This window comes from Lepidothrix coronata, unplaced genomic scaffold (assembly GCF_001604755.1).
Source record: "Lepidothrix coronata isolate B3197 unplaced genomic scaffold, Lepidothrix_coronata-1.0 Scaffold102, whole genome shotgun sequence".
In the NCBI taxonomy this organism is placed as follows: Eukaryota; Metazoa; Chordata; class Aves; order Passeriformes; family Pipridae; genus Lepidothrix; species Lepidothrix coronata.
In genome coordinates, this window is record NW_016690282.1 from 666,419 (window position 1) to 677,624 (window position 11,206).

Below are 11,206 nucleotides of genomic sequence, written 5' to 3' on the forward strand. Positions count from 1 at the left end.
GCTCCCAAGGAAAGAGCAGTAAATGATGAGCAAAATAAAGCTGTTGAAGAATGTCAGTTTAAGAAGAGACAGAAGAACTGGAAATTAGAGGGGAGAAGGTAAACCCCATGGGGCTGTACCCTGCCCCACCTTGGGTAACACTACTGTTAGATCTGATTTTTGAGCCAGTCATAGTGGTGACTTTGGGCTTTATCCTATTCAAACTCACTTAGAAATATTGCAAATCAGAGTAAGTACCATGATAAACCCCAGATGCAAAGCCCTATGAGAATGAGAGCAGCAGCAAGAGTGATGGGGTCCTGTAGGCCTTCATTCACTGCTTTGCAAGCTTGTTCTCCCTCCCCACAAGGTAAGATCCATGTTTCTGTTCCACCAAGTTGCTCTGCAGCTCTTTCCCCAACCATCCTGAACCCCTGTCCCCCAGGCTGCATTTCCCTTATTCACTAGTGCCTCCTCCAAGAAGGAGCTCACAACTTCCCAGAGGTCCAAGGTCCACAGCATGAAAACAACTGCCCTTGTCAGCAAGGCAGCTTGCTAGAACAAGGTCCCCTCTGTTTCCTTGTCACCAGTCAACATTTCCCACTAAGCCTCCCGCTCTTAAATCTTCTCTCAAAAGCACACAGAAGTCCTTAGGGTATCAGATCTCACTACGGATGGTGCTGCAAGATTTCCAGAACTCTTCCTAAAATCCCGGCTATGCTGCCTTCCACTTTGCGTGCTGGCTTTTAGACAGGCTCTGCTGAAGCCTGTTCCTCTCAACTGCTCCATGTTTTGGCACAACAGCCAGCTCTGAAAGAGGATCAGGGACTTAAGCATCAGCTGAAGCTTGTGATGCAACAGCTGAGCTGTGTGGAAAAGCTGGCCCTAGAGGGGTGCAAGGATGGCACCTTGGCAGGACTGAGGCAACTGGTGGCTTTAAAAGGCTGGTGTTCCCCTGGGAAGCCAAGATGCAGAGAAGCTGGTGTTACATGGAAGACTGCCCTTGCTACAGTTTTTATAAGCCTCTTCCTCGGGAAACCTGTGCTACAGCTTGGTATAGGGATTATGCACCACTATGAGCAAGAAAAAAAAAGGCCAGCACATGACACCCATCTTCCCAACATATACCCATGAAGGACAGGAAATGGAATGTCACATTTTTCTTTATTAGAGACAACAGTCAGTACACCGGAGTCCATCTAAATTTTTCAGAGCAGCTTGACCATGGATGGCTTTCTTGCAGGTACCCACTGAGATGAAGAAGCTCCAATAACAAATCAAAGAGAAAAAACAAACCAAACCATCTCGATCATAAATTAATGCCCTTAAGTAACTTCTCTCATGACCACTAGAATGTAATGACAGAGAAGTCAAAACCCTTGCCCCGAGAAGCACACCACTCCTGGCAGTTGTGCTGCCCACTAACAGAGAAAGTGCCATCTGCATCTGGGGTTGGCCCACAGGGATGGAGGGAGGGGAAGAGAAAAGGAAACAAGCAGCCTCACCTACCTCAGGTTTCCTTTTCCTTCTTCCCTTGTGCTGGGGAATGGGATGTTAGCTACTGTTGATGGCTGGTCCAAAGGCAGCACAAAATGGTTGTGCAGAGAGGAGAGCATGGGGTGGCACGCTAGTAATGCTTTGCACTAAAAAAATCTCAAAGCCTCTGCCTAAAGTGCATGTCTTCCTCTCTCCTCAAGGCTTCCCATCTCTCCTCTGTAGTTTAAGGATGGGATATTTCCATCACAGTTCTAAGGTGGCTCCATAGAAGGAGCTTGGAGACAGAGAGTGGTGGGGTGAATAAAACAATGCTGATGCTAACACTTCCCAGAGCACAAGGGGAGGACAGAGCTCCAAATCATTAGCTGGCTTCCATGTGCCAGAGGGGAGCGGTGCTTCCCACGTGCTCAGCAGAGTCCTGTCTGCCCAGAGTCACATGGCAGTGTGGTAGGGAGTTTTCCTCCCCACACCTCGGTACCCAAGTTGGGTAGTAGAAGTCTCTGGGGGCAAAAAAGAATATCCAGGCAAACAAGCAAAGGAAAAGCGAGGAAAGCAGAGGTTGGTTCCAATCCAACCAGCTACCCTCACCCAAAGCAGAGGAGGAATCCCAGGCTGGACATACATTGAAATCACAGAGGATGAATCGCCACGTGAAATACATGTTTTCATAACAGTCTGCAAAGTCTTTCCTCTGGCCATGCCGGCACACTCAGGCATCATCAATGAGCTTTTCTCCATTTGCATCCTCCTTCCCGCTACCCTCTCTCTCACTTTCTCCTTCTTCTTCTGCCCCGTCTGTGTATGTGTCCTTTTGCCCATAGTTGAGAGTTGTGCGGGCAAGGTCCACCTCAATGGGAAAGACATCTGCATCTCGGAGCACGGCATAGCAGTCGTCGTAGTACTTGGACATTGTGGAGACGAAACGCTGGAGCTGGAACACGATGTCCTGCACTGTAGTGGAGACGTGTTAGGAAAAAAAAATCATGTGAAAACCCTCTTCCCAAGCAGTGTGAAGGCTGTGATCAAGCCTCCCTTGCCAGCATTAGATACAGTCTCCTACGCACTAATCCCTTTTGGCCCCCGAGGGTGGATGTCTGGGCATGGCCACAAAACGGTTCTTCGGCAAAGACTTCTGAGCCGAGAGGAAGGAGGAGTATGAAGGCCAAAGCTGTGTCTGCCTGACCCCTTCAGGTTCCAGACTCACCGTGTTTCTGGTCCAGGAGCTCTATTTTCTCCAGCACGTCCTTCCTCATCTTGGCAAAGCGCGTGCGAGCCTCCTGACGGCAACGCAGGATAAGGCGGTACTCGTAGTTCCCAGTGCTGACCCGGTAGAGGGGTTCACCCAGAGCCTGCCAAAAACACAGCACCATTTTAGAGACTCCCACAACAGTGCTTATACACAGTTTGCCTACAAGTGTGAGCTCACAATGACCTTGGGTTATTACAGAACTCTCAGGCTCATGGGAACTGCAGTCAGGAAGCAGGAAACATGAGGAACACTGAGCCACATCCACGACTGGCACTCAATTAGGTCATTCTGAAGGCCAAATACACATCAACCACAGTAAAGAAAAGCACCACTACTAAGCAACGACAGGTACCTTTCAACCCAGCATGGAGAAGTGGCACGGTTTATCTGGACTATTAAGACAGGCATTATGAACAAACACGTTTATATCAATCACACAAAAAACTGTGCCCTCCTCTGCAAGCTTTGCCCTATGTGGACTGCACAGGAAACCCCGTGGTATCTACAACCATCCAGACACAATGCTGGAAACCATATAGGATGGGACCTATATGTTGTCCCACAAAACCCTCTTGAGAAAAAGGGGTTAGGTCTGTCAGCAGAACAGCATTCTGCCCCTGCACCTGTAAATATAACATATGTAAAAACCCATGTTACGCACTATGGTTTGCTAATGCACACTGCATCTGCCAAAACCCAGAAATGTTACTCTGCTGGGCAAGACTGATATTCTTTCCTTCCTATTTAGAAGGAAAGATACAATGAAAGATTGTGTTAGGAAAGTTTTATTCCTTCCTGGCACTTTGTAACCAGGCATTCCAAAAAAACCTAATGCCTGCTCTGAGATCCATACCTAGAATAAAAAAAGATCTTACTTTTATGCAGGGAAACTGGGATGTATGGGACACCTGTAGGTATCTTAAACAGAGCTGTCAAGGATTAAAGTCATAAAACCCTAAGTTATAAAAACTCTATTGTTAAGAGAGAGATCCTTTAATCAATTTTCCTCACTTACAAATGCAGTTTCACATGAGTTTTGCTGCAGAGAAGCTAAACCTCCATTTCTCAGAAACAAGCCCAGAATTAATGATAAGCTGTACACTACACACAAATGGAATCTGTGAAGATAACATCTTAATCCTCCTTACATAACCTAATCGTACTTAAACACTCAGAGAGGCAGTCACTGAGAGAACAAGCTACAGAGATGTCTGTTCCTTCTACTATTCCACAGCACTAGTGACTCATGGCAGTTTTTGGCAGTGCTTCCCAGGTAGCATTTAAGGTTCCCCAGTTTCTAGTATATTATGAACAAATGTGTGTAATTCTTAGGATGCATTAACTAGTTTGGGTGCTGACAGGCACGGGAGTGCTTTTGCAATTTTACTGGTACTCACAATGCAGCTGTACTCTTCATCATCCATCTCTTTGACTTTCAGGCAGTAAGACTTTGCAGAATTTAAAATAATTAAAAAAAAAAGCAAAACAAGAAGGAAATATTAAAAATCAGAGGCAATTTCATCATCACCCATACCCATAGGGTTGTATCGTTTCAAGAGTATCATTCAGTGCTAGAGCCACTGAGGAAAGCTCAGTGGGATCAGAGTATATTAAACATCCAAGGTGGAAAGAAAATCTATTTAGAGAAAGATGGGGAGAGAGAACAGTGGGGGAGAGAGAAGGTGCTTAGTATTTTTATTACAGAGGCAAATACTTTATGTAAGTATAATCTAGTAAAAGAAAAATCCTGTGTTCATCTGCTATCTGGGAAAACACAGTACAACAAAAGTATGAAACAGGAATAAATAAAGAGGGGAAAAGAAGATTAATTGCAGGAAGGACTGAGGTAGGAAGAGATGCTGCCATATTCTCTTGCCTTAGGGCCGCATCTCCAAATATTTCTCTCAACAAGTAAAAGGAAATAAATTCTTAAAGTTATAGAACAAGTGCACGTAGCAACCTTACCCTTTTTGGGTGTAAAAAACAAAGGAGGAGTGGAATGAAGAAAGGAAAAAAAAGGCATGGTCTAAATGAAAGCAAATATGGCTTGACAGTCATCTACTTTGGGTAAAGAAGACTATCCAAAATTACCAGAAAACTATGGACTGTTGATCTGTTTAGAGGAGTTCGAGAGCATAAGTTGCATAGGAACTCTTTACAAATCAATCAGGAAATTATTTCATTTAGAAAATAAATCATCTGAGTTCTGGGAGATCTTTCTTACCAGTGAGAAGTATTAGGTTAAAAGCAAGTGTCTGAATCTGAGTAATCTGGTAGTAAACAAAGAACTGGAAAATAATGCATTCTCTCATGGACTGTGGAAGGACGGATATGTGATTGTATGGGCTATATGTGACTTTCAGGATGATTCTGTGAAACTTAATTTCAACCAGTACTTAAGAAAATCCAAAAGCAAGCAGCTCACCAGATATTCAAACTTGACGTCCAGGTATTTTTTGATAGTCAGCCTTGTGTCAGGAATGGCTTTATTCAGATACGTATTCAAGTCAGTAAGCATCTGCAAGGGAAACACCCTGTTGCTGAATATAAAAGTATGACTACAATTCATCAAATAACCTTCTACCCAGAGCAGGTCATGAGACTGCCTCAAATTAACTCTTTTTTGAACTACAGCATATTTGAAAGAAAATGTTTGATCGTGACCCAGAATTGCCATGATTACAGCTTCCATAGCTGTCACTGGCAAGTGGTTCAAGCGTTAGAAATGCATTACTCACTTCTAGTCTGAATTAATCTGCTTTTGACTTGTCTTGTTTCATTTTCAGCTGGTCCTGAAAACAGCTCTGCTGGACTCAAAGTCTCACTACCCAACACTGTCCACCCAACATGGAACTGAAAGTGGTGCCCAAATCAACACCCTCTTTGCTAAACTAAGTGGATAGATCCCCTGGAGACTCTCAAATATATTGGCTGAAATCCTTAACTTGTTCCTGGATAGCTTATCTAAACTCTTTGAGTGACATCTTTAAAATATGGGTACCAATATCAGGTACTACACTGATCAAACTACCCCCTCATTCCCAAATGGAGAGGAATATATTCATATGCAAAAGTCACAGGGACAAGATTGATACGCTCACTATGTTACCTCTCACATTCTTTTCATTATAAAGAGTTCCCTGAAGGAAAGCAGACAAGGACCGTTCTTCCCACAGTGAATAAGCTTTCAGATCACACCTTCAAAGACAGGCTTCTGCCTTTCTAGATTCCCCTCTTCTCCTGACCCTTTACTCCCATGATTAAATTCTTTACCGGCTTAATTGTTTTCAGAAGGTGAATCCCAAACTTCTCAATGTTGCGATGGGCATCAGCAAATTTCACAAAGGCTTCACTGGCAGCTGGTTGTGGCTCCCTTACACCAATGACAGAGAAAACATCTCCAAATGCTGGATGAGCAGAATAAATACAGACAGATAAAAGAAGAGGTCAGCTCTGGAGAAAAATCTTGCCTCCAATACTACAACTCCCTCCCATAACCCTACAATTAGTTGGGGAATGTTGCTACATATTCCCTAAAGACCAGAGGTTGGCAGGGCATTTTTTCAATGTCTCATGAAAGACAGGGCCTGTGTTAGCACCATGACTGCTAATGCAGGTGAGTGGCCCTTCCCAGCTCATTTCTGCAACTCTTTGTTTTTTCTGAGTGTGGGAATCATGCATCTAAGTACTGACTAAAACTCCCAAAACTGGAGGTCGGAGATTTGTGCTCCCTTCGCTCAAGATTCTTTACCTCTATGTGTCTGAGACAGCTCAAAGAAAGCCCTGAGAAGACTCTTGGTGTGCTCTGTCAAGCCTGTGAAGGAAACCAGAAAAAACATTTAAGTCACTTCACTGAAACATAACAGAGGCATCCTTCTCTCCCATCTGGTGCCTGACAGAAGATGCAATTTACCTTTGTATAACTCTGCAGTCCTCTCCAGCTCCTCTAATCTCTTCACTAGCCCATCTGAATAGAAACAGAATACAGAATTACAGCAATCCAATTCAGGAAACAGTTAAGACCTGATTGAGTGGAAAAACACCAGTTTAACATATTTGGTTCAAATTTCCCTCACCCCTTAATGCCTGTCCTGTAGTACAACAGCAGGGGGAGCTTTTAAAATATCTGCAAATTTATTTTATAGTGTGGGGTCATCCCCTATTGGCATTCACTAATGGGTCCCTGCTTTAAATTAATTTGACCTCAGTTAACATTTAAATTGCCCCAGTGACAGGTTATATCACTCAGGAAGGGCAGAGGCAATCACAACAGTGAGGCAGAGCAGAATGCAAGAATTATAAGGAATAATGTGGACCATGCAAGTTACAATAGAAAGTAGGTAAACATCTGAGGGTGAGCATTCCCTTAAGGAAATGTCCTCCTAGACAACACTTACCATTGCAAAGTATGGCTCGGCTTAACCCCAGGGCATCCGCTGTGCCTGAGCTCATGTTCTCCACCAGTCGATGCTTTACCTTCTTCAATACTAAAGGCCAAAAAAGAGTTGCAAACCAGGATCAGGGTCATTTCTACAGGCATGGAAAGCTCACTAGCACACTTCACTGGTTTCCCAGGCACTGGATAAAACTGCACTTAACCCAGTATTGAGGTAACAAGCAGAAAGAGAATACCATAGAAACAGGACGTTCTGGTCCAGCCATGCATGACACATCTTCTAACCTGCCTATTTGTTCTGCTCTCACATCCTATATACCTCAATCAATAGAGCTGCAGCAATTCTTTTGGAAGACTATTCCAATCAATCACTTTGCTATCAGCAACCTAACGTGATATTTGGAACTAAACTTTTCTTGTGCTACCCACTGTATTACTCAAACTGAAATGAGGAGACAAGGCTGAAAGCAAGATAAACAAGATTTCATGCTCAGTGTTGCCCCTTTCCTTACTTTTATCTTTTGAATCCAAGTTAAACCTTTTCATCACCTCTTGATGTAATGGTGCAAATCATACCCTAAAAATTACTAGGGACAGTTATGCCCTCTTTGGCATCAGATGACTCAGCCACATTTATTTAGAGGCAAACTTGCAGTGCCTGCAGATCCCAAGAACTCAACTTAAGCCACAGTGTTCAGCATCTCTAGAAAATTCCATATTCTTGCCACACTTCTGTTTCCTCAGAAGTCCATCTCGCTACTCAGGATTTTCCTGAATCCCTGTCAATTCATTAGCACCATAATCACCATGAAAAGAAATGAGAACAAACAAAAGAGATGGATTTTTTTGAAAAGTGAGAGACAGCTGTGTAGGCTTAGTTCAAAACAAACAGTTTGTTTTATCAATAAAGGCTCCCCCCTCTCCCACAAAATCTATGTTTGTACAAAACCCAGTGTAGATAGGTATTTCATCACTGTTCTCCAAGCTGAGAAATTGCCACCAGTGTTTTTCGATTGACACATTGCTGTGTACAGTTAAAAATCTCAATAAATCAGCATAGCTCACATGTATTAAAAATAAATTAATCAAATTATGCAGTTGAGATTCATCATCCATGCTAAACACAGCACAGAAAAACAAGCCTCCCACAACAACAGTCAAGCCTCTACTTAACTTTCAAGACTATCTCAAGAAGTTAGGAATGGATTTTTTTAAGCCTGTAATTCTCTTTGACAGTATCCATTTGAAAACAACTGAGTCAAGAGCAAGAAAGGACACACGAAAACTTTTGTTTTAGCTGGGACCAATTTTTCATCCCTCCCCATCATTTTAACACTGTAGAGTGAGAGGAACCAGTCTTACCAATATCCAAAGACTTGCCCTGCTTTGGGTCAGCCTGAAGCTTGTTGTAGTGTATAGTCACTTCTCCCTGTAGAAAGAGCAAATCCAAAACTGCTGTGCTGGAAGCAAGTAGCAGTGACTTCTTTAACCCAAGGACAATAAACTGTCAACTACAACCCAGAAGCTCCAGTGGCCCCCTCCTACCTCTCACCTTTACCATCTGTATCATCTTGGCCACCTCCACCTTGGTCTTCCCTTTGACAGACTTCCCATTCACTCCTGTGATTTCATCGCCAGCTGCTACGGTGCCATCTAAGGCTGCTGGAGTGTTATCAAACACCTAGCAGAGAGGAGAAAGAGGACGAAAATAGAGTCTGGAATCAAGAGGAAGAGAAAGGTGAATGCAGGGATAAAGAATGAAGCCCGAAGAATTACATTCCTCCTATTTAACTTAGTTGCACTTTGTTCATGGTGAAGCCACGGTTTTCCCCCTTCCCAAGCCAAGAGGTGGGCTGATCATCTTGTTCTCTCAGGAAGTTCTCGCCTCCAGCTTATACCTCCTCAAGTGTATGATTTCCTATGTTGAGAATGTCACACTGTTCCTCTGTGAATTCTAACGTGCTCTCCAAAGAGCAGGATAACTCCAGAAGTCTTAATTTAATTCTTCCACACCTATTAGGTACTAGGATAAGGAAATCTTATTCACTGTAAAGTGAGATGTCATCTCCCACTTTGATAAAAACATACAGCATAGGTTTCTCCATGCTTCCCATCTCTCAGGCCAACAAAGATGGTTTATTCCTCCTCCCCGAGTGCCCACCTGGACAATGTAGAGACAGGGGCAGTACTGTGCTCCTCCCCCAATGCTGATCCCAATCAGGTTCTGAGAGTCCTTCTTCAGGGTCACTGTCCCAGGTACAGTGGGGATGCCCCTAGAAGGAAAAAGGAATAAATGAACACATAGGCAGGGCTGCCTGTGTATGAAACAACTCCTGTATCTGAGTTGATACAAACCAAAAACATAACGGGCACTGCACATTTGAATTCATCTCTTCATCTCTGCCACAGAGTCTATCAGCATTGACCAGCAGGAACACCTTCTGGGCTATCTTTTTTGGGACCTCATGCAAGGATTAGATGTGGGAGAGACACCCTCATCTATTGCTAGGTACTGAGGAAACACTATCATTTAGTGCTGGAGTGAGATGAAAACTTGCACAGCATAAATGAGATGCAAATCAAGTGCTCAATGCTAAATTAATTGCTAATCTCATCAAACCTTTTACTTACTTAGGAAATGACAGTGTTCTCCTCCTTATAGACCAAAGGACTCTGGAGTTTCCACTTATTCTTGCCTCTTGTTATCTTTCCTCTATTGTAAGTGTTTTTCAATCTGGCTAAGGCCAGTAATTTACAGAAGACCTGTCAGCACTGCTTTGCAATCAGAAATGCAAGGCAGCCATTGCAGAGCAACACAAACTTTCTCCTTTGCTCACCAGCACAGCGATGCCTCATCCCCAATCTCCAGACAGAGCAAGAAATCGGGACTGAACAGCAAGTACGACGTGCAGCACACAGTGACAGGAGCAGGTAGATTCATCAACTCTTGTTAGGTCTTGGCTGCAAAGACTATTTCTATTGTTAGAAAAAACACGAAAAGACAAGTGAAATACTCACAGCTTATCTTCCTCAATATCATAGTCCAAATCTGCAAACATTGTTTTGGTTAAGTGGAACCTGTTTGTCTGATGCTACTTATTTCAAACTCCCTGGGAAGAAAGAACAGAATAAACCCCAATAAATGAGTGCTCTCAATAGAAAACTGCAGAGAACCAACCTGTCACCCTTACCGACCTCCTTCTCTTTGTTTTTTTTTTTTTCTGAATGCCACATTGTGGTCTCTGCTCTTATATCAAAGATGACAAACATGTCAAATGTCTCTGGTTCTCTGCTCTGCATAAGACAGGAGAAAGTCCTTGAGTTTAAATGCTGCATGTTTCAAACCCCACATGTTTAAAAAAACCCCTGACACACATGCAGTATTCCCAAAGCACAGAACAAAAGGTGGTCCTTTCTGGAAGCTGCTTCTTCCCACGTTCGACCTGCACCACGGCTGCTAAAGACATTTACAGTTCTATCCCCTACATCCATCACATCTCCATGTGGTTCCTGACTTCGCAGTCAGTCATGTCACTTTTTGACGTTCACCTCCTGTAACGGGAGGCCGCGCTAAGCTTTTCACAGAAAAGCCACATTATTTTTCCCGTGCACAAACACCGTTTCGTTTCCCATTTATATTCGGGCAGCAATTAGCAGACAGCCTTTGCTTGTGGCCTCCTAATTGCACCACATCCGACCCCAAGGGGCCAGGGCTTCACCGGCAGCCCTCCGTGCCGCATCCTTCCCGGCGGCCGCAGCGCACGGACCTGGGGCAGGGGAGGGGCCCGGGGCACTGGCCCGGCCGGGGAAAGGGGGGTCGCAGGACCCCCGCTCGCCCCACAGGGACCGTCCCGGGGCACCCGCGGAGGGCGTCGCTGAGGGGCCAGAGCTCACCGGAAGCGGCCGCGCGGCGCCGTCAGACCCCGCCGACACGTCACCGCCGGGGCCGCGCGAACCGCGAGACAGAGCCCCGCCCCCTGCGCGCGCGCTCTCCCTGTTGCCATGGGGATGGGCACCGCCGCGCGCCCGCCGCCATCTTGGGAGCGGCGACCCCGTTCCTCCCTCCCTTCCTTCCTTCCTTCCTT

At 44.7% G+C, this 11,206-nt stretch overlaps 1 protein-coding gene across 5 annotated transcripts; it reads right to left on the reverse strand.

Moving 5' to 3' along the window:
- Window positions 1-1,124: 1,124 nt before the first annotated feature.
- PICK1 (protein interacting with PRKCA 1) lies at window positions 1,125-11,073 on the reverse strand. Of its 5 annotated transcripts, none has more exons than XM_017823467.1 (13): window positions 11,016-11,073; window positions 10,140-10,231; window positions 9,283-9,394; window positions 8,674-8,802; window positions 8,484-8,550; window positions 7,123-7,212; window positions 6,639-6,692; window positions 6,477-6,539; window positions 5,999-6,132; window positions 5,151-5,243; window positions 4,123-4,173; window positions 2,681-2,825; window positions 1,125-2,427 (listed from the first exon to the last, which is right to left on the reverse strand). In XM_017823467.1, exons 2-13 carry the CDS (start codon window positions 10,178-10,180, stop codon window positions 2,186-2,188), a joined length of 1,221 nt encoding a protein of 406 aa, XP_017678956.1. In that variant the 5' UTR covers window positions 10,181-10,231; window positions 11,016-11,073; the 3' UTR covers window positions 1,125-2,185. The 5 variants fall into 5 exon arrangements, with proteins under 5 accessions (XP_017678956.1, XP_017678955.1, XP_017678954.1 ...); XM_017823466.1 differs by lacking the exon at window positions 10,140-10,231 and adding an exon at window positions 9,959-10,097 and having other exon boundaries at window positions 11,016-11,072; XM_017823465.1 differs by lacking the exons at window positions 10,140-10,231; window positions 11,016-11,073 and adding exons at window positions 9,959-10,097; window positions 10,889-11,009.
- Window positions 11,074-11,206: the final 133 nt, after the last annotated feature.

Bases quoted from the DNA above. Each gene is read 5' to 3' on its own strand.
- PICK1 (XM_017823466.1), bottom strand. From the start codon at position 10,062: ATGAATCTACCTGCTCCTGTCACTGTGTGCTGCACGTCGTACTTGCTG. The intron at 9,395-9,958 runs GTGAGCAAAGGA...TTTTCCTTCTAG, and splicing joins GATGAGGCATCGCTGTGCTG to GGGCATCCCCACTGTACCTG. The intron at 6,133-6,476 runs GTAAAGAATCTT...CTGCTCATCCAG, and splicing joins GCTGTCTCAGACACATAGAG to CATTTGGAGATGTTTTCTCT.